The sequence below is a fragment of the Copadichromis virginalis genome, linkage group LG7 (assembly GCF_057382275.1).
Source record: "Copadichromis virginalis isolate Kocher_CV1m ecotype Utaka linkage group LG7, C_Virginalis_male_GT1.1, whole genome shotgun sequence".
NCBI classification, from domain to species: domain Eukaryota; kingdom Metazoa; phylum Chordata; class Actinopteri; order Cichliformes; family Cichlidae; genus Copadichromis; species Copadichromis virginalis.
In genome coordinates, this window is record NC_140624.1 from 32,591,450 (window position 1) to 32,619,434 (window position 27,985).

General features: G+C 37.0%; 5 protein-coding genes across 5 annotated transcripts; 2 read left to right on the forward strand and 3 right to left on the reverse strand.

Annotated features, from left to right (window-relative positions):
* Positions 1 to 202: 202 nt before the first annotated feature.
* On the reverse strand, positions 203 to 2,376 carry LOC146705427 (GTPase IMAP family member 7-like). The gene is made up of 2 exons (XM_085465191.1): positions 2,349 to 2,376; positions 203 to 1,804 (listed from the first exon to the last, which is right to left on the reverse strand). Exons 1-2 carry the CDS (start codon positions 2,374 to 2,376, stop codon positions 1,080 to 1,082), a joined length of 753 nt encoding a protein of 250 aa, XP_085321317.1. The 3' UTR covers positions 203 to 1,079.
* A 153-nt stretch (positions 2,377 to 2,529) lies between these two features.
* On the forward strand, positions 2,530 to 6,637 carry LOC146705428 (uncharacterized). The gene is made up of 6 exons (XM_085465192.1): positions 2,530 to 2,594; positions 3,165 to 3,705; positions 4,041 to 4,133; positions 4,389 to 4,426; positions 5,224 to 5,280; positions 5,478 to 6,637. Exons 1-6 carry the CDS (start codon positions 2,573 to 2,575, stop codon positions 6,101 to 6,103), a joined length of 1,377 nt encoding a protein of 458 aa, XP_085321318.1. The 5' UTR covers positions 2,530 to 2,572; the 3' UTR covers positions 6,104 to 6,637.
* Positions 6,638 to 9,297: 2,660 nt separating this feature from the next.
* On the reverse strand, positions 9,298 to 10,404 carry LOC146705429 (GTPase IMAP family member 7-like). Its single transcript, XM_085461004.1, has 2 exons — positions 10,377 to 10,404; positions 9,298 to 10,222 (listed from the first exon to the last, which is right to left on the reverse strand). Exons 1-2 carry the CDS (start codon positions 10,402 to 10,404, stop codon positions 9,504 to 9,506), a joined length of 747 nt encoding a protein of 248 aa, XP_085317130.1. The 3' UTR covers positions 9,298 to 9,503.
* Positions 10,405 to 16,535: 6,131 nt separating this feature from the next.
* Positions 16,536 to 17,677, reverse strand: LOC146705430 (GTPase IMAP family member 7-like). The gene is made up of 2 exons (XM_085465193.1): positions 17,650 to 17,677; positions 16,536 to 17,576 (listed from the first exon to the last, which is right to left on the reverse strand). The coding sequence occupies exons 1-2, from the start codon at positions 17,675 to 17,677 to the stop codon at positions 16,834 to 16,836; spliced, it is 771 nt and encodes a 256-aa protein (XP_085321319.1). The 3' UTR covers positions 16,536 to 16,833.
* Positions 17,678 to 17,807: 130 nt separating this feature from the next.
* LOC146705431 (uncharacterized) lies at positions 17,808 to 27,955 on the forward strand. The gene is made up of 10 exons (XM_085463072.1): positions 17,808 to 17,872; positions 18,098 to 18,617; positions 19,095 to 19,132; positions 19,426 to 19,497; positions 20,364 to 20,438; positions 24,399 to 24,473; positions 24,812 to 24,886; positions 25,274 to 25,348; positions 25,618 to 25,725; positions 25,945 to 27,955. The coding sequence occupies exons 1-10, from the start codon at positions 17,851 to 17,853 to the stop codon at positions 26,571 to 26,573; spliced, it is 1,689 nt and encodes a 562-aa protein (XP_085319198.1). The 5' UTR covers positions 17,808 to 17,850; the 3' UTR covers positions 26,574 to 27,955.
* The last annotated feature ends 30 nt before the right edge of the window (positions 27,956 to 27,985 follow it).

Here is a 27,985-nt window from a genome sequence, read left to right on the forward strand (position 1 = left end):
TGAACCGGGCTTTCAGGTCAAGCACACTGGGCATGGTGTGTATTAGCGGTGCGACCCATGACAGGGTGTCCATTAGTATCCACAGCAGTCAAGATCATGATAGAAAAACAGGTAAAAAAAAATCAGTTAAAGCACAGAAAAATATTAAAATAATCAAATGTTTTTATGTGTAATAACGGTATGTACCTTAAATAATTCACAATATATATTTTTTAAAAGTCATTGAATCGTAAATTGTAACCATTGCATCCCAAATTAAAGCGTGTGTTGAAATTCACTGCATTATTTTGAGGTCCAGCACAACCTCCAGGAGCTCTAATCATCTACTAAGATTTCAGTTTTCAAAGGTTTGCTCCATGCATCCACCCTAAAATGTAAACTCCAGATTATCACATTCTGATGCGGTGAGGAAAAGACAAAAAGTTTTAGAAAACGTTCTATATTAAATTAAATTGTGTCAGGATTTTATGTATATCTCCAGAATAATAACAAGTGGTGTTTTCTATATTTATAATCATCATAAACAATAAAGGCCTTTACACACCAGATGCCTAAAATCTGTGGGAATATTTTGAGTGTTAAAAATATTTTTTGGACCTATTCTTTATGTAGCACCAACTTTGTGAATTTCCTCATGAGAACTGGATGAACTTCTCCTTCTATTACTGCTTAGAAACATCAGCAACAGCTCAGCATCCTTTCATGTTGATGCCATTTTTTTCACTGTGCATTTGGTGTCTAACAGCCTTACATCAGTTGTCACCCTTTGCTTGATAATGTTTACCCTTATACACATGTAGTTGGAGTTTGCATATTTTAATTGATTTTAAACTTAAAGTTGGAACCCAGACTTGACTAATATGTGAACAAATGGATGAATTTACAGTGATACAGCTGACATGGAAACCAATTTCATACCATATTTTAAATGATCAGCACCAGAATCATTTCACTAAATCTAGAAACTATAACAATGGATTCTAAACTGTCATTAACTAAAAATTATTACCATTAATTAGTTCATCATATGGCAGATAATCAACTTTAAATGATGGTCAAAATGGTCCTGAATCACCGAGCTAGTCCTCTAAAAAAGCCAACTTTTGCTGAAACTGGAGAGTTTTTTGCCGCAGCTCTTCCATGAACTCACGGTGGCTGAACAGCTTTTCTGGTGTCTTTTCACGCTCGTGTTGCAGAATCTCCCGTGCCTTCTCAAACATTTCATCGGTGTAGTGTGATCCTTCATTTGCTGCTACCATCTCATCGATCTTCTTGATCAGCTGAACCACTTGAACTCTGTTCTTATCTTTGTTGTTGAAGACATAATACCTGTTACCACACCTGCTCACTACCTCTTTGAGTTTAGGGTGGCCTTCTGTCAAATACTCTTGTATGGACTTCTGCTCAGCCAGCTTGTCACCATGAGTGAAGACTACAATCATGTAGTTCGATGCCTCAGGTCCAAAGAGTTTCTCCAGGGCTTCCACACAGTTTTCTTCTTCTGGGGTAAACCTGCCAATCTGAAGGACCAGCAGAAAGACGTGAGGTCCAGGACTGGCCATGTGGATGCATTTCGCAATCTCCTTCTTTATGTCATCTGCCTTTTTAAATGTATCCAGAATGCCGGGGGTATCGACCACATGGATATCTCTTTTGCAGTATTTAACTCGTTCTCTTGCACAGGTCTCTGTCACTGACTCTGAACTCACTTCAGATTTAAACAACTCTTTTCCAATAATGGTGTTCCCAACAGCACTCTTCCCAACACCAGTTTTCCCAATCATCACAATCCTCAGTGGGTCACCTGGAGAAAGAACGTTTTTGTTATACTTATTGCATGGATGAATAGATTTTAAATGGAGCCTATTCATAAGTTAACTGATGAAGCATTGGTATCTAATCTGACTGTGTTCATAGAGACTTGAAATCTAGTCTATTCTTTACATCACCTCCACTTTCCCGCACTGATTCTTGCTCACCTGTGTGAGAAAATAAGTCTTCGTTCCCCGTGCTACAAACCTCAGTGCACTTCTGTCATTCTGCCTTTCAGACTGTCATATGACCCACCTCCTTTCCATCTCCAAGTCATCCTGGTTGCTCGGAGCCTACTAAGCCTCCACCTGCTTCATCTCCACAACCACCAGTGAGTAAATTTGGGGGGCTTCTGTCCTACTTCTACTAATGTTGCTATGTACTGTAGCTACATCAGTTTAGTCCCCAAGGAGTTAATCACACAATAAATGAAGTTAAATTATGCAAAAATGATCTCTCCCTATCAATTCTTTGTGTTATTCGGTTCTGCTGAAAGCCTAAATTTAGTCTGAAGCAAATTAAAGCTCCAACTTCACCTTCTGGTATCGACCCACTGTTGCCCATCTCCTGTCTGTTCGCGACTTCATAGAGAATGAACTGAAATGCAACTCCACTGTTTTAGTGTGAGATCAAAGACCGCACTCCACCCACAGGGCGGATCTAATCTCTCAGCCTATATCAGCAAGAGTCTGATCTGTTTCAAAGGTAGTTCAGAGACTCCAGCGAAACCTGCAGTCTTCATGATTAAGCCCTTAACAAGATGAGCTCTGCACAGCCTCCATGTAAGTTACTGCTGTACAGCTTTATTACAATATTATATACTGACAACAGATAGATAGATAGATAGATAGATAGATAGATAGATAGATAGATAGATAGATAGATAGATAGATAGATAGATAGATAGATAGATAGATAGATAGATAGATAGATAGATAGATAGATAGATAGATAGATAGATAGATAGATAGATAGATAGATAGATAGTTTGAGCTGTGTGCGTGCGTGCGTGCGTGCGTGCGTGCGTGCGTGTGTGTGTGTGTCAGCACAGCGTTAGAGCTTTTAGTGAGTGACTGAGACACAAATTTCCCCTTTTTTAAAATTTGAAGTATATTTGTCATTCATAGATGCAGATAAGTGATTATATTGTCTGTTTACTGACATTTTGTTAGTTTTTTTAAGTAAGAGGTTAAAAATAAATGTTTAAATAAATATAAATAATCAAAATAAGTGTAAATAAATCTACTATAGAAGAATCACACCCCATAGGTAGAATAAAGGAGGAACATTGACAGATTTAAGTTTTGTACAACATTTTTATGGAAAATTAAGTTTGTTTGTCTTTCCTAAAGATTATCCTGGGAAGTTTACCATCGCTCTGCTCGGAAAGAGTGCTGACTCAGTGAACAGGACTGGAAGTACAATCATTAGAGATCCCAATGCTTCTGTCACAAAACTGGGCAATTTTGTTGAGCATAACAACAACCTCTACAGAATCATCAGTACTTGTGATTTCTTTGATGAGCAATATGATTTCCCAGATCAGCTAATCATTGATTTCATGGCTCTTTCTGATCCTGGACCTCGTCTGTTCATATTGGTAATAGATTCAAAAAACACACAAGTTGAAAAAGTTGTGACTCAAATCTCTCACCTTCAACGTGTGTTTGGAGAAAATGTCACAGAAAACATAGTCATCGTGTTGGAAGAGAGTCGAGAGAATTTACAAGGTCGCATTAAGGAAATGTACAATATCCAGATGGCAACTATGAATGAAAATCTTGCTTTCCAATGTAAGGAGTGGTGTTCACACCAACGGCCATTTCAGTTTGACTACAAAAACTACCCCCAACACACTGTGAAACGAAGGAAAGATCACCTGATACGCACGAGGTAAGAATTGTCTCCCTCTGAGACATATTTTATTAACAACTAGTTTGTATTTCTCTATTGTCTCTATCAATGGTGAAATTCCACATTGTTCAAATACTACAAAAAGTTCTATATTCTGAATAATACATAGATCACAATAATTAACTAAATGTGTTCAATCCTCACAAGTTACAGTAGTATTTCTGACATTTAGCACATGTTTAATCTCTCCTTCATAATTTAACAAGTCCAAACTTCATCCTGTAAAATAAAATGAACATGAAGCCTAATTAATTAATTACTTAATTAACTCATTGAAGAATGCAGTTCATTTTTTTCCAAATATTTTTTATCAGGAGAAAGTGTGATTATACAGGTGAGACTTATCAGAGAAACACTGGCAGGTCTGCTTCTACAGAGACAGGAATGCAAACCAAAGTGAAACACAGGTAATGACAGAATTCAGTCCTTTGTGATATATTCAAATGGATTTTTCAAAACAAAACTAAAGTGAATTATGTTTTGTCTTTCAAAAAAAAGATAAATCTCAATTACAAGCATAAGCATCCATTTCAGAAGATTTATTAAAGAAAAAAAAACAAGCTGGGACCAAGAGAGTGCAGAAAACTCCTGCCACAGCTATTGTTGTGATATTTTATCATTTCCTTCTGTGTTGATATTTAATGACCACATTAATGTTTCAGACACTCATGGCATGCTCAGCAATATCCTCGGAGTACAGGTGAGTTTCTTAAATCCACCTATGTTAGGAAACTGATCTTTTGGCTTTATGTCATGTATTAAATTATGTAATAAATTATGGCAATAAATGAAATATTTTCATCAGCATCTTAAATTAAATTTCAGACCAGAGTTTAAAATGAAAAATAATTTTCTGATAAACACACGCATATCAGTTCAAACACTAAGTTAAAATGAAAGTATTTGTTTAAATTTGAGAATATTAACCAAATGCATAATGATCTGATTATGAATAGTGGGAACTCTGACTGAAAATCATGATGTGACCAACATTATTGCAGCCATACAGACTACAATGAACTTGCATTCTCGCTGCCTTTTGAACAGTTGCTTGATAGATGGGAAGCAGAACTGCAACCACTCGCATTATGAGAACATCTTTAAAGTGACTTTGGGGTGTCATGATGTTGATAAAATAAGACAGAGATTCTGGTATCAGTTTCTGATGGTATGGAAATTAACTATAAGTGAAAATCACAGAAAAATACAGATTTCATGCCGAAGTGTAACTTGTTGTAGGACAAAAAACTGCAAAGTAACACTGATGCTTGACGACCATGCTGTTAGAAAGTAATATAACGACAGTCAAGTTACCTACTGAAAAGAGATTCATCACACACACTGCACTCATAGCAGACTCAGCATTTATAAATTAAACAGATGCTCTCAAAAGCTATCACTAACATAGTTGCTCAGTACAGCATTTGCTTTTTTCTGACTGTGTTGTTACAAAATTACAAAATCACAGTATATGAGTATATGATATGCCCTTTTTAGGTGCCAGCTCACAGCAGATTTCCCTGCCTGCAAAAAGAGCACCCGGACAACATGATGGTATGCTTCAAAAAAACACAACACATGTAACTTTGACAGGAAAGTAAATTAAAGTATTTAAATAATATTTGAAGTACTCCTTTATAAATTTCGAGGTTAAAAAAACCCCAAAACAGGCAGTCTTAATGTCGGACTCTAGCACCTGCAAGGACCTGCTGCTAAAATAACTAAATGTTTTGTCTGACCACATCTTCCAGGTGTCTATGGTTCAAGGGAAGGTCTCTATAACATGGTTCTTCTCGGGAAAAGCGGAACTGGAAAGAGTGCATCTGCAAACACCATCCTGACTGCTGGGAAGCTCATTGGTGGTTCAAACCAACATTTTCAGTCTTATCCCAGCTCCACACCAGTCACCACCAGGTGTGAGGTGAAAATAGTGGAGATATTTGGGATACCAGTTAGAGTAGTTGACACCCCAGACTTTTTTTATGAAGAGGAACATGTAAACCAGGCACAGGTAGAAGAGTGTAAGAGGTACTGTCAGGAAGGGCATTGTGTGACGTTACTTGTGATGCAGCTGGGCAGGTTCACAGATGGTGAGAGAAACATATTAGAGAAGCTAGAGAAAAGCCTTGGCTGGAGAATCAGGGACAGCACAATCATCCTGTTTACACACGGAGAAGATTTGAAGGGCAGTGTAGATAAATTTATCGGTGAAAGAAGTCACCTGAACCACCTTGTGAAGGCTTGCAGTAATCGTTACCATGTATTCAGGAACAGCTCCAAAGACTCAAAACAATTCAAAGCACTTGTCAAGAAATTTCCAGATATGTTTCCAAATTTCCCAACAATAAGAACATCTACGATGTCTTGTTTACGTTAGCTGTAGCTGCTTTACACTGCAAGTCCAAAAAACAAGTTTTTTATACAGAGAAAACGTTTCAAGTCTTTATAGAAAAAAATATCATATGCACAGTGAAAATTGTGTTTTCTTTGGCTGATTCATATTGAATGTCCGAATAAAGTAATTTGAAACTATCTACCACTTTGTGCAAGATGGCAAGTATGAATATCATTTTTTGAAGCTGTGTGAACTTACTGCTCTTGCATACTGATCATTATTTTGTGATATTAACTCTAACCTCTAGTTTTCTTATACTTCTTAGCATCATGGTCAAAATATACAAGACTTGTCTCCACTAATAAAAAAATCTTTGATCCAACTTTCTGTCCTGCTGGATATCACGTTGTCTATGTTGTTGTGAAATTTAGATTGCATACAGCAATAATGTTAATGGGCAAGCTAAAGGTGGCTATTTGACAGATACCTTTTTCTGAATTTCACGTCTATGAGGCAAGATTGATAGAGAAATGTACAAGGATGTAAAAATTAATAATAATCAATAAATAATAATAAATCCAGCATTTATGTTGATTCCATTTATTTAATTATGCTTCAGTTTATTCTATTACTGGTCTGTTATACTGACTGGTCTGTATGGAATATGTGGTAATTTAACACTGAACAGCCAGAGTTTCATTGTTAACTTAAGGGTTTTATATAAAATACTGCATTAAATGTTTAAGAATCTTGGCTTAGTGGTATGGGGTAGGGTCCAGCTCAACCTTTTACGAACCAAGAGGAGCATCAGTATTCATCATTTGAGGGGGACAAGCTGAGGACTAGCCCTTTAACCCTGGATCTGGGCCTGTGCCAGGGATTGGCAGATGCAAGTAGACTTGGATCAGAGACTAATTTTTCCCACAGAGATCATAACAACTACTCTGCGATCAGACCTTGTCCTCTGGTCTAAATCCCAAAAACCTGCGTACGTCATTAAGCTGACAGTACCATGGGAGGAAGCAACTGAGGAAGCATTTGAGCTTAAGAGGCTGCGGTATGCCAACTTGGCAGCTGGGGCAGAGGACAGAGGCTGGAAGATCAAGGTGTGGAAGTGGGGTGCAGGGGCTTTGTAGCCAGTACGACAGCAAAACTGCTTAGAGAGATTGGGATCGGAGGACAGGCACAACGGTAGTCTATAAGAGAATTGGCTAACACTGCTGAGAGGAGCAGTCACTGTGGCTAAAGAGGGCTGACACTTGGGCAGCTAAGGCAGTTAGCTAAGCACGAGACACACCCCCAGGATTGATCAACCCGTGGTGGGCCTGCCTCAGCAGGGGGCGTCAAAAGGGTAGAAAACTTAACACTAGAAATTCTGCTGGTTGACTGATACAGCTGTCTCAGGGCCTCCTGGGGGCCGTGCAGTTAACATCATGGTAATGAAACCTAAAGGAGGTTTCCACTGCCTCTCTTTTAAGTATGCTTTTAGATACGGTGAGGGGGGGGGGGGGGGGGGGTGTAGGATGTAGTCCGATCCAGTGGGGGAGTTTAGGATGCCAGATCAGGCGCCCCCCTTCCAGCTCTCCTCTCTGATCTTTTCTCTGTTGTCTTACTTCTCTCTATCACCTTTTCTATTCCTTTGAAAAAGTGAGGCTCCATAAATATTAAAGAGGTACAAGAAAGTAAATTGTAGAAAACTAAACAGAAGAAAGTAGAAGAGAAGTAGAAGAGAAATAACAATTTTAACATAAACCAGTGACACACTCCGGGGCCTGATCAACCCTGGCAGGGCCTCCTCGGATAAGGGTGTCTAGTGATAGACGTGGCCGAAACACCCAATGAATCCAAGGTCCACTGCTGGAGTGAAGATGGTAGATCGTAAATAATTGTTTTTTTGTAGTTTTTTTTTCTTTTCTTCTTTTCTTTATCTCCTCTTTTCCCTATATATGTATTTGTAAATGCATGTAATGATTTTAAATATATGTGATTCTGTTTGTTTTTTGTTTTTGTGTTGTTTTCATTGTTGTGCTGATAATGAATAAAACATGTAAAATAGAAACTTGCCTCTTGGCTTGTTCGTTTTTTACTTCTTTTTACAAGGACGACATGCTGCTTTGCTTGTGTTGCGGTTATTGGTTTGATCTAGTTTGGTTTGGTTTCCATCTCCAGGGCAAAAACACTTTTTAATTTGTGAATACAAAAAAGTGACGATAGCCTGTTGTTCATGTCCTGGTCAATGCTGGCCTTTCTTTTTCACAGTAATAAAGATATGTGAAAAAACAGGGCAACTCCTCGTCTTCATTTCCAGTCATTTCCAATCTCATAAAGTAATAAAATGGCATTCAGGTATTTCGTGACATGATTATGCCTTGATAATTTTTTAACAGCAGTAATCATAATCACTAATGTGCTCTATGGGAGTATAAAACATTTGATAACAGGTTTTTATTATGTTCAGAAATCTTAGTAGTTTCCAAACAGCTTTAGATAAAGGTTAAAATGTAACAACAGGTGAAACACTAATTTGAATATTTCAATCTGACACATAAAACTAGTGCAAATATAAAGTTACTGTCATTGTATTTTGAAAATGAGTCCTGTGGTCTGTCTGTAGTTTTGCTGTTATCAAGTTACTGTAAAAATATAAATCTAAAACTTTTATATAAAACTTCTATACACTGAGCATTGATTCCCTATTACCTCTTTTCATTCCCCGGGGGTTTATAACTACTGCCTCATGTAATTTTGTCTCCTCTCTCCCATCATCTATACTTTGTCCTTGTTTTCCTTCTCCCTAAATTTTCTCTTTCTCTGGAGATTCCAGAGATTTTGTTAAAAAGAAGCTTTCCCTGCCCACATTCACTTAGTTCTTACTCCTACGGGACTATTTGTTGATGTCTCTAACAATGTAAACTCTTTACCTAACAGTATGAAGTATTCTGAGGCAAGTAGTGCCGCAATTTGGTACAATATAAGTAAAACTCAGATCGATGCTCTGACCTCTTCCTCAAATTATGATATGATACCAAAATAGTAAATAGATCGTTTTCAATTAGTCACTGAATTTTGACCAAATCGCGATTGATGTATCAACTTTTATGGTTGATAGTGAAACAAAAAAGGTGAAAAAAAACTTTTTTTTCAATTCATGTTTTATTTAATTACAGCAGATCTTGAATTTGTATATACTGCTCAAAATATTTACTAGTGAACATAAAAATAAATGTAATGTAGGTTACATACCAGACATACAGACTTAAATTATTTATACATTTGTTCTCAGACAACACTATTATACACATAATAATAGACATAAGACAGCATATCAACTAAAAACATTAAGCAGTTTTTTAAGCTACTGTGATTACAAAATTGGAAACTAATGGCCGTTTACATCAGATTAAGGATCCATTATTGACTCAGAAGACTGGCAAGTGTAGTCCTAGCTAGTCCAGCCCTCTGGATTAGCCAATATTTGCTGAAACAGGATGACTTTTTGCCGCAGCTCTGCCATGAAGGCCTCATTTAAAAGCTGTCCTGATGTTTTTAATTGCTCCTGCGCTTTCTCAAACATTTTATCTGTGTAGTGACATCCTCCATTTGTTCCCACCATGTGATCGATCTTCTTGATCAGATGAGCCACCTGAATTCTGTTTTTATCTTTGTTATCGAAGACATGATATCTTTCACCACACCTAGCCAACAACTGTCTGAGTTTAGGTTGGCCAGTTCTCAAATACTCTTGTATGGTTATCTTCTCTTTAGTTAGCTTGTCACCGTGAGTGAACAGGATGATCGTGTAGTTTGTTGCCTCAGGTCCAAAGAGTTTCTCCAGAGCTCGCACAGAGTTGTTTTCTTCTTGGGTAAACCTGCCAATCTGAAGAACCAGCAGGAAGACGTGAGGCCCAGGAGTGGTCATGTGAATGCATTTTGCAATCTCTTTATTTATGATGTCTGTATTTTTAGACGTATCCAGAATGCCGGGGGTATCGACCACTTGGATCTTTCTTTTGCAATCTCTAACTCGTTCTATTTCACAAGTCTCGGTCACTGACTCTGAACTCACTAAAGACTGAAAAACCTCTTTGCCAATAATGGTGTTACCAACAGCACTCTTCCCAACACCAGTTTTCCCAATCATCACAATCCTCAGAGGATCACCTGTAGAAATAAAAACTCTGTTATACTCATGATAGGTTGAAAATATTTTAACAGCAAATTACAATAGTTGTATCATTTCATACATTCTGCGTCATTTCATTTGGTTAGCAATCTAAATTTTAGCTGGAGGTTTAAATTAAAGTTTCAGCTTCACCTTCAGAGAATGATTCGCTGTTGCCCATCTCTTCTCTGTTTGGAGAATGAAAGGAAGCAGGATTCCTCTTAGTGTGAAGAAGATTATAGCAGTCTGCCCACAGGGTGGATCTAATCTCTCGGCCTTTATCAGCATGAGCTATTTGAAAGCTAGTTCAGAGGGGGAAGCCTGTAGGGTTCATCATTAAACAGTTCTGCTGAGCCTTCGCGTGACTGTTATATAATTTTATTACTACTTGGCAAAGTTCATCATATTTAATCCATGAAAGTTTTACATATACGCACATTTACATATCTATAAATCTCCAGGGTGGGCCATTTATATGGATACACCATAATAACATGGGAATGGTTGGTGATATTAAAGTCCTGTTTGTGGCACATTAGTATGTGAGGGGGCAAACTCCTCAAGATGGGTGGTGACCATGGTGGCCATTTAGAAGTCGGCCATCTTGGATACAACTTTTGGTTTTTCAAAACAAGATTCGCCGTGTATGCGCTGACTCCACAGACAAGGTACGCGAAGATATCGGGATAGGACAATGGCGGTAGGTCATCTGGGTTTCCACTCCACTGCCTTTTTTCATACGAGTCCACATTACCGATGCACGCTATTTTTTCCAAGTACCATCTCTTGGCATCTGGGCGCAATCGGTCGCGATACAGCCCTTTGTCTTTTGTGCTGATTTTAAGCATGGTTCTGGCAGTCCAGCTTCCAAGTGTGTTTGTTTTGATTCGTGGCCTTCTAACATGGCGGCGCGATCCCACAATGCACTGCGGTGTGACATCAACTCCAAAGCCAAGACCCTCTTATGGACACTCCTAATAGGCCTTAAAGATAAGATAAGATACCTTTATTAATACCACAAGAGGAAATATCATTAAAATCTGGGACAACGACAATTATAATAACTGTCTTGAGACCTGGGGTAGAAAGAGATTGAAGTCCCCCCTCGCTATCTCTGCACAGCTAAGAGAGGTTAAAAGGTCTTGATATCCAGCCTTATGTGACTAAATATGATCAAAGTGCTAAAACAGAGCTTTTCTCTAGTTCCTAATAATAAAGCATTTTAATTCTTAATCAAAGACTAATCAAAATATAAGTTTGATCAATATATGAATGAGAAATGTATTTTGAGAAAGTAGAAATGATTGTTCTAATGTCTGAGTTTTGTGGTGGTGTGTTTGTGCACATGAGCTAGCTTCAACCTTCAACCCAGTTTTGTGTGTGTCTGAAGGAATGCAGAAAGATAAAAACTGTGTTGTCAATTCATCATACACATAATGTTAAATATGTGTATGATGATTACAACAACAATATTGTTGTACTTGTTAAACACAGAACCATGATTTATATGGGGTTACTGATGGTAATACAGTTGGACAATCACCTAAATCTGATCAAAATATAAGCCAGCATACAGTCCCAATCAAAAGTTTAAGATCACTTGAAAAATGGCAACAACAAAAAAATCAACAAAAAATCAAAATCAAAATCAATCAAAAAAATCAAAACAAGGTTGGGAAGAAATGGGAGTGAGACAAAACATATTCTTTTTGAGCATGCAATCTGTTGAAAACAACTCTTAAACTGAAACAGGCTGTTTTACAGCAGTTCACCACATATTTAAAAATACGTAACATATCTAGTCCAGCTCATTTAAAACTTTATATTTAAAGACTAAAGATTCAGACTTATTTGTTTGTAGGAATATTTGAAGGAAAACATCACAGCATCGTGGAAGAAGCACACTTTGTCTAATATGGCTGCTGGGGGCAATAGTAAAAATAGGGGCATTTCCAAATCCCTCCTTTAGATTTGCTTTAAGCAAACGACTGGAAAATGCAGGAAAAGTGTATGTACAGTGGCAATTTTTGTGAGGGAAATGTTTGTATAGCTCATATTGAGTTTAAATTTGCCACTGGTATTTAGATTATAGCATTGTAACAATCACAAAAAATAAGACTGTCACACTGTACAAGCAACTGAACACAAGATTCAGATCATCAGTAGCATGTCAAAAACAAAAAATGTTTTCAAATGAACATCAGTGCAACTTCAATAGTAATACCAATTATCAAGGATATTTTTCATCAGCTAATTGTTTGCCGTATCTTACTCATATCTGCCTTTTATGCTGGTACAGATGTAACAGGTTCCGTTCCAATCTCATTCCACAGTTAAGTGACAATCACACATATAATATAAAATAAGCTCTTTTTGAGCTAAACTTAGTTGCTTCTGAGTTTCTCTTCCAATGAAATGTTTTTTCAGAAGGAAGTTGACTTTATCAAAATGCTTTACTGTAAGTTCTGTTTCCTGGTTTTTATCTGTAGCTGGATGGAAACCAAAGAGACTTTTGATTTTACAGGAATAAAAGTGATAAACCTTTATTACATACTCCATATAGAGACGTCCAGCTACATGCAAGCTCATCGGTTTTAGGCTTTTTATTAATATTATGGTTAAAGCATCCATTTTTTTAAATCAAAATTATCCACTTACTTGTTTTTCAGTTTATTTTCCTTTGGAATTTTCAGTCTTCTTCTGATTTTTACCTGTTAATTGTTATTCAATAAATTGGAAGCATTTTATAGCTGATAGCAACTTAAATTCTGACCAATCTTCTCATACCACCATCTTATGGCTGCTTTTTTGCATTCATGAGACTAAGGAATAAAACCATAAAACCATAACAGACATCATGATGGAACGACATCAGCTGTTGGTCCACAGAGCTCAGACTAGAGTACTTGCTGCAACACCAACTGTCTGCCATCAACTGTCTGCCATCAACTGTCTGCCATGAGGCCTGAGTTTTAGTCCATTCCAGACATCGTTCATTGTTCAAAACTCTTAACAATCCTGAAAGAGTCAGAAAGGAGTTAGAGAAGAGCATAAGAGCAGGATTTAAAGGAAAAAAGATGGGTTTTGATATTTATGAATCAGTAAAAAACTAAGTCATATGCTTATGGTTTGCACCATAGTGCCTTATGAATAGTATGCTTATGTATGTTACAAGAGTTTCCTCCTTCTTTCAGACTTTCGTCATTATTACACATGCCATCATCTGGCAAGAGATCAGATTTTTAAACAACTGGATCAGATTTTTAAGCCAAAGTGAAACGTTGGCCATTGTCTCTATACGATAAGTACTGAGACAACAGGCAGTGGGTTCCAAAAAGCAAAATGGTGATAAGGAAACATTAAACATTAAAAGTCATTAGATGTTAAAGGACTAGAAATGGAAATGAAGTAGATATTAATTTGTCTTACAATTTTTTTTTCTTTAAAAAGCCCATTGGTACATATTTTACATTTGGTTTTGAGTTTGTTTTCATAAGGCATGTTTCTTCTAAAAAGTATTAGTAAAAAACATTTTTGCAATGAGTTCTGGTAATATTTCCCGTTAACTTTTACCTCCATGTGGATAGATGCCAAAGAGACTCTGACTTGAATATAAAAACATGACACGCTCTGTTGTTGTCATACTCTTGTACTGATTACCTTTACTTCTCTCTTTGACAGTAATAAAGATAAGCAAGAAGTCTCATAAAGTCTCATAAAAAAGTGGTAGTCAGGTAATTTTATCATAGTGCCATATTTAATTTATTGCAGTAAGACTAAGCACCCTGGTGAACAATCAATCAACTGAGAACAGTTTTGTTTTTTTATTCAGAGATCAAAGTCTTAGTGGTTTCCATCTAACTGTAAAAAAAGTTAAACTGTAACAACAGACTTCTGCAGCTGAAACACTATTTTGGATCTACTTTTGGATCTACTTTTATCTAATTGGACTGGTTCTTATATAACGTTTTTCTGCTCTACCTGAGCACTCAAGGCACTTTATACAACTTGCCTCATTCACATCATTTCATACAAGCCCATTTTTATGCTTTTTCTACGTGCTTTCTATCTAACATTCACACACCCATGGAAGCATCAGAGAGCCACTTGGGGTTCAATATCTTGCCCAAGGATATTGAGCATGCAGACTGTAGCAGCCAGGGATTGGAGCTCCAACCTTCCAATGAGACAACTTAATCTACCACAGGGAACAGGCCTGTGAGTTGCCTGGACTTGCTGTCCTCGTGTAAATTAACTGATTTTAAACGGTCACTTCATGTCTCGTCCTGTTTTAGCTTCTTCTTGCAGTTTTCAGAAGTTTGAAAAGAAAGATGAAAGACTGAACATTCTGAATAATGAGTTTGTTACTTCAGAAGTTGTTAGAAAAAAAACACAGCCACACTTAGCCTCATCAAGTCTGCATGATGAAGCAATATTGGGGATTAGTGAGGTAATCCTGAGTTTTTCTGAGGGTTAGAAGTGAGATTCAGTTCTTACTAGGTTACTACAAACATGTAGCAAACTAAGTTCCAGATAACAGATCGGTACATATAAAACCACTGTATACTAACCATCATGTTTTTCTCTTGGACCTTACTTTGTTGTAATAGTGAGAGGGTGTGTTGAGAGAGTGAATTGTTTTGGGGGTTTTTTGAGATTCCCAGATAGAGGTAAATTGAAAATTCATGTACAACTACTACTACTGGAAACCTCCATTACGAGGACTAAAATGGACATAGATTTATGCTACTTCAGTTTTGTTGCATTGAATTTGGTAAAGTCACAAATAAAAACTTTATAACTTTTGTTGTTGTTGTTGTTGTTGTTGTTGTTATTATTATTATTATTATGTTATTTACTCTGTTATTTACATAAACAATTAAACAGAATCACAATTTTCAAATCCTTTAAAATCTGTTTTTAAAATCCCACTCAGAAATCACACACTAGAAAGCAAAGGGAGATGTAAGGTTTGCTCGTTTACCGGATTGAATAATAGTTGTTACTGATCGGATTTGGGGAAATTCCTCCTGAAAGAAAAATGAAATAACCCAGGACGTAAAGGGTTTATTTCATAAAACATAGTCAGCACTTCCTGTGCTATTGACCCTATGACGGCTGAGATTCCTCTCCGTTTTACTGGAATCCAAGCTAATGCCATCCAGACTAAAATATTGCTTTAATCTGGATGGCTAAATGGCTAAAAATATAGTTTTGGGGTCCAAATGCAAAACTCTGCTCATTTGTGATTTTTCTATGTAGATAAATATAATTTGCTTTCATCTGAATAGCTACTGAAGTGTATACAGAGTTTCCTAAAATAGTCCCATGGAAATTATGTTTACCGAGGAACATATCCAGTCCCACAAAACTCTGTGGAACTCCAAAGGTAGCACAGTTCTCTTAATAGCAATAGTTTATTCTAGTTAGTAATCATGTTGTGATCAATCCAATTACATTTCTGGAGAATAGGAAACTGTTTATTGCTTGATGCTAAAAAGTTACATTTAAAGACCTTGGCTAAAAAAAAAAAAGTTTTTGATACTGATTATTTAATATTCATCGCATTAGGTAAGTTCTGGTTATTGGTTATGATTTCTAGTGTTTAGGTGTTTCTGTGGCTCTTGTCATCCTTGTCTCTATGTTCATGTATTTGATGTTTGACTTTGATAGTCTCGTGTCCTGTGTTCAGTGTTTTGAGTATTGCTCCTGTTTGCTCCGTCCTCGTGTCCCTCTGTGTGTATTTATAATGTGTGCTTCTCCCTGTTCCTCATCGGACCGTTTGTGTGCCTTCCTCCGTGTTGCCCCTGTGTTTCCTCCATCAGCTTTCCCTGCGTTTCCTGGTACCTTGTCCCTTGCTTCGGGTCTCTATCCTCAGGTTATGTGTTTATGCTTATTTTCCCTGCCCAGGTTTTAGTTAGTTTCCTCAGTTCCTCCTGTTTGTAGGTTTTGTACAGCTGGCAATAAAAGCTTGTTTTTTGTTATCATCCACCCTCATCTCCGTGTGCCTGCATTTGGGCCCTCAATCTCCTCCTGCCATGCCATGTGCCTCACCAGACCTGGCATAAATGGCAGGTATCTGAGATATTTCAGAGCATCCTGTTAGTTTCTTTAAAATAACTGGAGGCTTTTGTTTTGGAAATAAAATTAAATTGAGATTTTCCTATACCGGCTTGTACAATTTCAGAAACAAAACTCCCCATTCTTAAAGCATACTGATTTCATAGTTTCATCTCTTGTTTATTGGCCACATTTGTTTGTGTGTGTAGGTAAAAAAGTAAGACAGGAGGCCTTTTGCAATTTAACTGACATTTTACTTTCAACCCTAATTCAAAATAAATTTTGGGACAGTGTGTAAAATTTAAGAAAAAAACAAAATGCAATGATGTGGAACAACAATGACATCAAGAGGAAAGAAAATATGCCAGATGTGCAAACACTATTATACAGAGAATAAAAGGCATAAGACAGCATGTCACCTTAAATCTCACAGCTTGTTCAATTTTGCTGTGCAAAAAAAAAGCCACTGTGATTACTAAAGATGGGAATTAAGAGCTGTTTGTTCACCTTACAGACATATTATCAACTCACAAGAATAGCTAGCATGGTCCTAGTCATCAGCCCAGCCCTTTGCATTAGCCAACACTTTCTGAAACAGGAGGACTTTTCGCTGCAGTTCCAACATGAAGGGAGCGTTCTTTAAAAGCTTTTCAGGTGTGTCTTTATCTTCTTGCTGCAGAATCGTCTGTGCCTTCTCAAACATTTCATCAGTGTAGTGTGATCCTCCATTTACTGCCACCATGTCATCAATCTTCTTGATCAGCTCAACCACCTGAGTTCTCTTCTTATTCATGTTGTTGAAAACATGGTATCTATTACCACATCGATTCAGCAACTCTTTGAGTTTAGGATGGCTGTTTCTTGTCAAATACTGATGTATGGTTGTTTTCTCGTGAGTCAGGTCATCACCATGAGTAAACAGAATCATCATGTAGTTTGATGCCTCAGGTCCAAAGAGTTCCTCCAGGGCTTGCACACAGTTGTTTTCTTCTTTGGTAAACCGGCCAATCTGAAGGACCAGCAGGAAAACATGAGGGCCTGGAGAGCTCATCTGAATGGATTTTGCAATTTCTTTCTTTATGTCATCTGCACGTTTAGATGTATCCAGAAAGCCAGGGGTATCGACCACATGGATCACTCTCTTGCAGTGTTTAACTCGTTCTCTTGCACAGGTCGCCGTCACCGACTCTGAACTCACTTCAGACTCAAAAAGCTCTTTTCCCACAATCGTGTTGGCAGCAGCACTTTTCCCAACACCCGTTTTCCCAATGATCACTATCCTCAGAGGATCACCTGCAGAAAGAAAAAAATGTTTAGTTAGAAACCCAAATTTAGTTGAAAATCTCATTTAAAGCATCTTTTACACCTTTAGGGATTGAGTCGCTGTTGCCCATCTCTAGTGTGTTTGGAGAATGAAATTGAAGCAGCACTCCACAGTTTTAGTGTGCACTCCGCCCAGAGGGTGGAGCTAATTCTCAGCCTATATCAGCATGAGTCTGACCTATTTCAAAGCAAGTTGAGAGACGCTGCTGAAACCCACAGCACTCTTCATTAAATATTTGCCAAGATGAATTCTCCTGAGCCTTCTCGTAAGTGACAGTTATTTAGTTTATTACTTCTTGTCAAAGTTCATCACATTTATGAATCATTTGCTGGTGTAATAATGTGATAATGAATTTCTGACCTTGAGATACCCGTATTGGGACCAAGTATCACGTGTTTATTTGAAAATAACATAAAACACAAACAGATTTAACCGTTCCTGCATTTTTGCAGTGTTTTAAGAGTAACTTATTTGTTCTGTTTTCCTACAGAATGTCCTGACAAATTTACCATCGCTCTGTTTGGAGAGAAAGCTGATTTTGTGAGAAAGATTGATAATATAATTCTCAAAGGAACCAACCCTGCAATGACAAATGTGAACAACTTTGTTGAGAGAGAGAATGACTTGTACAGAATCATCAGCACTCCTGATTTTTTTGAAAAATGTCATCAACACAACAAGCTGATTATTGATTTCATGGCACTTTCTGATCCTGGGCCTGATCTGTTCATACTGGCAATCGATGCAGAAAACGACCAAGAAGATAATGTTCGGGCTCAAATACTTAAACTTCAAGATATCTTTGGAGCCAATGTCACACAAAGTTTAGTTATAATCTTAGAAAACCAAAAGAGCCGTGGTTTACTGGAGAATGTGAAACAAATGTTCTATATCCAGATGGAAATTGTAGATGAAAAATGGTGTTTATGCCGCAAGTCATTCCGGTTTGACTACAAAAGCTGCAGTAAGGATGTTGTGGAACAGCGGAAAAATGATCTGAAACACACAAGGTAAAAACTTCATTTTCTTCCTATCTGTAATATACTGCATTTGAATAACAAGTCTAATTGTATTAACAGTTAGCTTCTGTTTCCTCTAATGAGGGTATCCATCAAAGGTGGAAGAAGTCACGAAATCATTTTTATTTAGTTGAAATGCCATAATGTTAAAATAATAAAATATAAAACATACTTTAGGTTATGTTAAACAAGTCTCATCCATTTCTTGCACTGCTGAGGTTTGGTGGTGTTTCCAGCTTACATAATATAATGACACAATACTATGACACTTCAGGCAGATTTTCTGCATTGCATTTAAATTTTGTTCTTTTCATTTAACATTAAAATGGTTCTGGTCAAGGATTAGGTGTTTTATTAGTCCACACTACATGTTCTGAAATGACATGGTGAAGTGTGATTATACGCAAATATATTTTTTATGTTTTGTCATTTGCTTTGTAAATACAATGGTCACAATTACTCTTCCAGAAACACAAAGGTTCTACCTTATAATCCTGGGAGCAAAGGTGAGTTTGTAAATTCAATATATGTTATAAAACTGACTTGTTTTTATTAAATTATAAAGTGAAAGTACACTCACAAAGTAATCAATCCATTCTATTACAGACTATTGAAAACAGTCATAGTACTAATTTTCTTATTTTTGCAACAGGTATGCCGGTATAATGAAAGTTAAATAAAATAGATTTTTTTCAGAGTGAATTAGAAAAAAAAGTATTTGGTTAGATTTCAAAACATTATTTAAATATGTTTCATAATGTGATGCTTTAAAAATTATGCATTATGAATTTTTCCTCAGAAGCCAGGAATCAAAGCACATCCATCTCAGAGCAGACTGCCCCACCAGCAGAGGCACCTGGACAGGACAAAGGTATGAAAGGCAAGATGTGAGATCGGGAACTGAGTTAAAGACAGTTTAGTGCTATTTTTGTGGCTTTTTAAGAACCAGTGCTCACTCTGCATAAGACATTTTCAGAGCCGTTTTAATTATATGCGTTCTTGTACGACACTTCTATTGTATTGTAGACCACAATATCAAAGTTTCATTTTTTTCATATTTATTTTTATTACAAACATTATGTGTATGTTTAGCTAACATTGCCAAATATGTCTGCTTATTAATACCAAGTCAGCTGAGGCCCTCAACATATTGTTGTACTGTGATATAATTTTATCCACTTTTCCACATATTACCCACTTTTCCTCTGGAGCAACTCATCAAAATACACCAGCTCAGAGCAGACTGCCTCACCTGCCGCATTTTTTCAGCATAAGCTATATCTGTTGCGTCATCTACAACTCCCAATGACAAAACCTTTTCATATTTATATTTTTAGTGAATGTGAGTGCAAATGGTTGTCTCTCTATGTTAGCCCAGAGTCAGGCTGGCGACCTGTCCAGGGTGTCCCCGCCTCTCACCCTATGGTATCCAGGATAGGCCCCAGCTCCTCCACAACCCTGACAAGGATAAGCGGAAGAGAATGGGTGCATGGATGATGGATGGCTGTGTAGTTTAGATTTTTAAAGTATTGAAGATCCTACAAATTGTCCTATGTGAACCATTTAAGTCCAGCTAGTGATCTCTAGTTTATTATCTACTGTTCATGACGACAAAACCTTCTCATATTTATAATTAACTGTCAAACATTCTGCAAAAGGATACACTGAGGGTACACTGAGGTTTCTGAACATATTGTTGTACTATGACAAAAGTAAGCATTATTCATTTTTCCTCAGGAGCAACTAATCAGAATACACCCAGCTCAGAGCAGCCTACCATACCGGCAGAAAAAGCACATGTACAAGACAAAGGTATGCTTCAGAAAACCACAATATATTTAACCTCAAAGTAATAGGAAGTGAGACTGACAGTTTGTTCTTTACTTTGGGTAACAGTTTTAGTTTTTCACCATAAACTATAACCTAAATTCCAGAAAAGCTGGGAAGTTGTGTAACAGAACATAAGTAACATAATAAATGTTCAAACTGTTTAGTTTTACAATTTTATGCACAAAATTTGCTAATTTCAAATTTGATACTTGCCACAGTTGGGACAGGGGCATTATTACCATGGTGTAGCATCTTCTCTTCTTTTCAAAAGTTTGAAGACGTCTGGGCATTGAGGTTATGAGTTTTGGTGTTGGGTCCCATTTTTGTCTGATATACACTACTGGTCAAACGTTTTAGAACACCCCAATTTTTCCAGTTATTGCAGTTATTAATTTATTGCAATTCAAGTCGTTCAAGGTTACCCAAAACTGAAAAATAATGTACATTTCAGAATTATACAAAAAGGCCTTTTTCAGTGAGCACAAAATGGCAATAACAGTGGAAGAGAGACAGACCATCATAACATTTGAAAATGTAGGTCTTTCCTACAGAAAAATTGCAAATACAGTCAAGGTGTCAGTGAGTACAGTTTCCTCTTCACCATCAAAAAGCTCACAGAAAGTAGGGCAAACTCTGACAGGAAGAGGTCTGGCAGACCCAAAGCCACAACTCAATTAGAAGACAAGTTTCTGAGAGTTAACAGCTTGTGAGATAGGCAGCTCACAGGACAACAACTTAAAGCACAGTTGAAGTTGTGTGGTCATAGTAACCAAGTCTCAGTTTGAACTATGAAGAGAAGAGCTGCAGGTTTGACAGGACGAGCTGCAGCAAGAAAGCCATTGCTAAGACATCAGAATAAGACAAAGAGGCTTGCCTGGGCAATGAAACACCACCATTGGACCACTGAGGACTGCAACAAGGTAATATGGACTGATGAATAAAAATTTGAAATCTTCGGTTCATCACACAGGATCTTTGTAAGCATTTGAGTAGGAGAAAGGATGGTTCCACATTGTATGGCATCAACTGTCAAACATGGAAGAGGAAGTGTGATGGTCTGGATCCAGGGTGCCACAGGTGGCGACTTTGATAAGTGAAAGGTTTAGAATACATTTTGTTTATAAATTGATTCCATGATTTCTTTTTTCACAACTCCAATTGTTTATTTGTACTATTATTTCATTTCAGAGTGCAATGAGACATTAAACTGCATAATTTTCAATAAAAAAAAAAAGAAATTGGGTTGTTCTAACACCTTTGACTCGTAGTGTAGGTTTCAGCTGCTAAAGAGTTTCTGGTCATCTTTATTTTTCATTTAGTGATGCGGCAAATGTTGTCTAGAGTTGAAAGGTCTGAACTGTTGGCAGGAAAATTCCACACTCGGACTCTTCTCCAACGAAGCCATGGTGTTGTAATAGCTGCAGTATGCACTTTTGCATTGCATTGCATTTGTCCTGCTAAAATACACAAGGCTTTCTCTGAAATAGATGTCATCTCGAGGGGAGCATATGTTGCTCTAAAACCTATGTATCTTTTTGCATTCCTAGTTCCTTCCAATACATCCAACCTGCTCATATCATATGAACTTATGCACCCCCACAACATCAGAGTTGCTGACTTTTGAACTCAGTGCTAATAACATACTGGAAGGTCTCCCTCCTCTTTAGCCCAGAGGACATGCTGGTGATTACCAACAAGCATGTCAAATGGACTCGTCTAACCAAAGCAAACTTTGAAACAGTCCATTTCAAATGACTCTGGACCCACAGGACATGCAATGCTTCCGGACTATGTTTGAATATGGCTTCCTTTTTGCGTGATAGAGCTTAAGTTGGCATGTGTAGATGGCACGGCGGATTTTGTTAACTGACAGTGGTTTCTGGAAGCATTCCTGGGCCCATTTAGTAATGTCAGTGACACACATGCCGATGAGTGATGTAGTCAAAGGAGCTTGCAAAGAAATGATGTGATGTAGTGTTGTTTTAGGGCCCGAAGACCACAGGCATTCAATAGTCTCTGGCCTTGTCCCTTAGAGAAATCCAGTTTCTCTAAATCTTTTGATTATATTATGTACTGCATGAGAGTGAGACTTGCAAAGCCTTTCCAATTTGATGTTGAGGAGCATTGTTTTTGAAGTATCCACAATCTTTACAAGCACTATTTGACAGACTGGAGCCTCTGCCCTAAGACATCCCTTATAACTAATCATATTACATGTTACCTGATATCAGTTAAGTTAATTACTTGCTAGGTATTCTCCCAGTTTAATCTATTTGAACTTCAGAACTGAAGAAGGATGAGAGGTGAAACGTCCTCAAGAAACTTGAAATCCAGACGCTTTTCTGTCCAAGCTCCTTAGACCTTTTTGAACTTCCTTGACTTGTCAGCCATTTTTTGCCCCATGCCAACATTTTTGGGAGATGTAGCAGGCTTCTGAAATGACCTCATTTGTTGGATAAAGTTGTACAATTTCTCAGTTTAAACCTTTATGTTATTTATGTTCTGTTGTGAACAGAGATGGGCCGTAATGCATTAAAAGTAACACATTACTGTAATACGATTACTTTTTTAATGAGTAAACTAAAGGATTACTATTTCAAAAAAGAAATTAAGACCTGAACTCTTCCACAGCATGCATTTTTAATTTCTTTTTGATATTTGGCCATATTGGGGCCCGATGAATGTAAAAACAAAGAATTACCAGAATTTTTTTTACCTGGTTTTTGTTTCTAAGAAAAATGAGATCCACATATCAGGATATTCATTTAAAATGTCGATATAACAGTAGCTGTATAATGTCCTCGTAAGTGGATATCAGGTCCTTGTAGAGCAAAATTGAGTATTTTGGTCTAAATAACCCAAAATGTGATGTCCACATACTGTACGTGAACGTCAGGTCCTAGGAGGTTAAAATACTCTTACTTTTCCGTAAGCATGCTGCGTTACTAAACCGTGATTTTGTTTGTGAGAGTGTTTCATGACAATGATGTACGAACGTGCAACGTCCGTGGCAGCAATAGACATGTGTAGATCAACAATGGATGATACGGAGTGTGGGAGAGAGTACGACCATGCAGCGTTTAAGCTTGGAAGTACTGACATTACTTTGAGTTTAATTTCATAAAAAGGGACATTAACATCCGCTGTACACTCTGCGTGGGAAGAAAACTTCTTTCTGCAGCAAAAAATGAAACTTCAAATCTGAGCAAGTACCGGGCACGCTGCCACGGGAATGTGAAATTCACAGAGAAACTCCGGATCCCCCACTGACATAACCACTGCAACCCCAGGCAAACCTCCACCCGCCCCACTCCTGCTAAACAGGTGAAAATAGATTTAATGAATCTTTGATTTTATTTATTTACTGCTGTGTTTTACTTGCATCTATTTGAAAGAGTGAGTATAAACACAAAACACTGTTTTTATTTTATATGCTGGAATATGCAGCAAATATAGGTTTAAATGTTAAACAAATTCTTCAAGTCAAAGACTGTTGCCTATAATTTCAATTTTTCTTGATGCATAAAGTTAAAAGATTAAAACTAATAAAACAAGTTTGAAAAAGAGACTTTTTTCATCATACTGGTTCGTGTAATTTGAAAGAATCTTAGTTTTCATTTTGTTCAAATTTAAAGAGGTTCTGGAATTTGGGTTGCATATCTGTTGTGTTATATACAATTCCCAATGACAAAACCTTTTCATACTTGTGTTTTTTAGTAAATGTGTAGTCCAGATTTGTAAGTATTGAGGAACGTACAATTATCCTATATAAGCCACTTAAGGACAGCTACTCATCTCTATTTTTTATGATGTAGAAACCTTCTGATATTTATAATTAACTTACATGACCAAACATATCTGTTTATGAATAACAGGTACGCGGAGGTTTCTGAACATATTGTTGTAATAAGACAAAAGTATGCATTATCCACTGTTCTTCAGGAGTCAGTACTCAAAGTACATCCAGTTCAGAACAGACTGTCCCAACTGCAGAAGAAGCAGCTGTACAAGAGAAGGGTATGCTTCAGAAATCCACAAAACATTTTATCTCAAAATGACAGAAAATGAGTCAATTTAAATATCTGTACATGACTAACACATTTATGACCAATGTAAACAAATTCCAGACAATTTAATGCTTTTGTTACATTTTTAACACTTACTGTGTAAGCCATTTAAATGTTTTTAATTATATGTATAAAATATCTCTTTATTTTATTTATAAAATGACTGTGTGAAAACCTTATGTGCATGTGTAGCTAATGTTACCAAACCTGCTTAGAAATAACAAATGTGCTGAGATTCTGAACATATTGTACTGTGATAGAAGTATGTATTATCCACTTTTTCCTCAGGAGCAAATAATGAAAATACACCCAGCTCAGAGCAGACTACCAAACCAGCAGAAAAGGCACTTGTGCAAGAAAAGGGTATGCTTAAAACAAAAACAATATATTTAATCTCAAAATAATAGGAAGTGAGTAGTTTGCTCTTTATTTTGTATAACACTACTATTTTTTCACCATAAACTGTATCTGTTGTGTTATCTATAATTCTCAGTGACAAAAAAATCTCATATTGATGTTTGTTAGTAAATGTGTAGTTGAGATGTTTTAAGTTTTGAAGATCCTACAGCCAACCTATGTTAAGCCATTTAAGTCCAGCTAGTCGTCTTTATTTTATTATCTATAGTTCATGATGTTCTCATACTTTTTAAATAACTTACATTACCAAACATGTCTGTTTGTGAATAACGAGTATGTTGAGGTTTCTGAACATAATGTTGCAATAAGATAAAAGTATCTTCTTTTCTTCAGGAGTCAGTAATCAAAGTACATCCAGCTCAGAACAGACTGTCCTACCTGCAGAAGAAGCAGCTGTACAAGAAAAGGGTATGCCTCAGAAATCCACGAAACATATCATCTCAAAATGAAAGAAACAAGAGACCATTTAAATAATATTTGCACAACATGACTAAAAACATTTTAATTACATTTAAATTGAATAATAATAAATTGAGTAATTTAATACTTTTATAAGACATTTTATGTCTTTTTGAGAACTTGTGATCACCCTGTGTAAATAAGTGCAATTTTTTCATCATATGTGATATGTTTAGACAAGATAAACTTGCTTTCATGATAAAATACCAATCAATCAGGAGCCAGGAATCACAGTACATCCATCTCAGAGCAGACTGACCGGCCAAGAGGAAAAGGACCTGGAAGAAACAAGGGTGTGCTTCAGAAAACTACATCTAATTCTGAAAGTGAGATCATATAAACTGATATTTGATGTATATTGTTTTAGAAAATACAGTTTAAAAAATCTAATTTTAAAGTGGTCATAAGTAAGACAACTTAAACATAACAAAGCTTGGAGATCTAAATTTTCTGCATTTTATTTAAAGCTGACATATTGGCACCCAGAGGTTGAAAACCAACACTATTGGAAACTATTGATGAAATAATCTAGCATTTACTTTCAGTTGAGAGGGGCAGTGATGCAAAGGAAGACATCATATTTAACATCATTCTGCTGGGACAAACTGGGACTGGGAAGAGTGCGACTGCAAACACCATCCTGGCTGCTGGGAAGCACCACAAGGACAAAGGCCAGGGTTTTGAAGCCAAGCCAAGCTCCATACCAATCACCACCAAGTGTAAGGACAAAATAATCGAGATATGTGGAACAAAAGTTAGACTGGTCGACACCCCAGACTTCTTTTATGAAGATAAACCTATAGAGGAGGCACAAGTAGAAGAGTGTAAGAGGTACTGTCAGGAAGGGCAGTGTGTAGTGTTACTTGTGATACAGTTGGGCAGGTTCACAGATGGTGAAATAGGAATATTAGAGAAACTGGAAGACAAGCTTGGCTGGAAAATCAGGAAAAACACAATTGTCCTATTTACACATGGAGATGATTTGAAAGGCACAGTGGATCAGTTTATCGGCAACAGGAGTTGTCTCAAGCACATTGTGAAATCTTGTAACAATCGTTACCATGTATTCAATAACAACTCCAAGGATACTAAACAAGTCAGGGAGCTCTTTGATAAATTTCGTGAAGAAAGCTTTTTAAACTCAAAACCACATTCACAGTGCCCTTTATTCTAGCTACTGCTGATTCAGGGGTGTGAAGTGCAATTTTCTGCTGGCATGTGAACTAATTTTACATTAAACCTAGATATCATGATTTGCCATTTTGTTTCATCTTGAATATTTAGCCAAACTGAAAGGACATTAGTAAACAATTTATAATTTTTCATCAGACTGCCAAAGTTGGTGATACAACCTCTAGCTCTTATGTATGTATATGAAATAGTGCAGTCAGTTATAAAGACTAACTTTAAAAGACTTAGAAACATGCTGAGGAGAGCTTGCTGTGAAATTAAAGTGGTTCCTAAGCAACATACAGATTAAATGTTTATGAATAAATTGAATACATTTTTGATTTTATTTACCTATTTTTTTCTGTGACTGATGTTTGGACAATACAAAAGACTTCAAACAGGAAATGCAGTGAAAAATAAATTATACAACACACTCACATAGCCTTAACACATGTTAAAGCTATAATATATTCTACTTATTCCATTACTGGCTCATTAGTGTGTTCTCGAGTTTTTGCTGAAATGCGCATTGGGGAAGTGAAAACAAACTGAAAAAATAGAAGCTTCAAACTTCTACTTTCCACTGTATCATCATATGAAAAGTTGCAGCTTTTTATGTTTGGAGCCTGATAATTCAAATTTCATTAGATCTGACTGTTATCCCTTCCATATGGCGTGTATTTATATAGCGCTTTTCTAGTCCCTAAGGACCCCAAAGCACTTTACATATCCAGTCATCCACCCATTCACACACACATTCACACACTGGTGATGGCAAGCTACATTGTAGCCACAGCCACCCTGGGGCGCACTGACGGAGGCGAGGCTGCCGGACACTGGCGCCACCGAGCCCACTGACAACCAACCAGTAGGCAACGGGTGAAGTGTCTTGCCCAAGGACACAACGACCGAGACTGTCCAAGCTGGGGCTCGAACCGGCAACCTTCCAATTACAAGGCGAACTCCCAACTCTTGAGCCACGATCACCCCAATATCACATCTACCTCAGTGCTTTTTCTCTAGCTCAGTGAATTCCTCTCTAGTCCCTAAATGGATCTTTCAGGCCAAAGCCGCCTTCTAAAAATGCATGGGCATCTGGTATTCTAATGATAGCTTGTTTTACAAAACAATAAATGTACCAATAGCATACAGAATAAATAGGCTAAACACAAATAAAAGTTATTATTCAGAGGACAAAGGTGACACGTGGCCGTTTGTAATTTGCAGGTGTTTGTCAATTTAAACATACATTCAGTTTCTCCTCTGAATGTGCAATGAATGTAATATTGTAGAAAAAAAGTCATCAATATATACATTATCATTTGGCATTAATTTTCTCACTGTTCTTTTTTTTTCTTGTTTCTGTGCAATAAACTGCCACTGCTACCTGTACTCTTGCTCATGAACACATTCATT

Coding starts and splice junctions, on each gene's coding strand:
- LOC146705428 (XM_085465192.1), top strand. CDS start 2,573: ATGAGCTCTGCACAGCCTCCAT. Junction 3,706..4,040: donor GATCACCTGATACGCACGAG/GTAAGAATTGTC, acceptor ATTTTTTATCAG/GAGAAAGTGTGATTATACAG. Junction 5,281..5,477: donor AGCACCCGGACAACATGATG/GTATGCTTCAAA, acceptor CACATCTTCCAG/GTGTCTATGGTTCAAGGGAA.
- LOC146705429 (XM_085461004.1), bottom strand. CDS start 10,404: ATGGGCAACAGCGAATCATTCTCTGAAG. Junction 10,223..10,376: donor CAGCGAATCATTCTCTGAAG/GTGAAGCTGAAA, acceptor TTATTTCTACAG/GTGATCCTCTGAGGATTGTG.
- LOC146705431 (XM_085463072.1), top strand. CDS start 17,851: ATGAATTCTCCTGAGCCTTCTC. Junction 19,133..19,425: donor TTATAATCCTGGGAGCAAAG/GTGAGTTTGTAA, acceptor ATTTTTCCTCAG/AAGCCAGGAATCAAAGCACA. Junction 20,439..24,398: donor AGCACATGTACAAGACAAAG/GTATGCTTCAGA, acceptor ACTGTTCTTCAG/GAGTCAGTACTCAAAGTACA.
- LOC146705430 (XM_085465193.1), bottom strand. CDS start 17,677: ATGGGCAACAGCGACTCAATCCCTAAAG. Junction 17,577..17,649: donor CAGCGACTCAATCCCTAAAG/GTGTAAAAGATG, acceptor TTCTTTCTGCAG/GTGATCCTCTGAGGATAGTG.
- LOC146705427 (XM_085465191.1), bottom strand. CDS start 2,376: ATGGGCAACAGTGGGTCGATACCAGAAG. Junction 1,805..2,348: donor CAGTGGGTCGATACCAGAAG/GTGAAGTTGGAG, acceptor TTCTTTCTCCAG/GTGACCCACTGAGGATTGTG.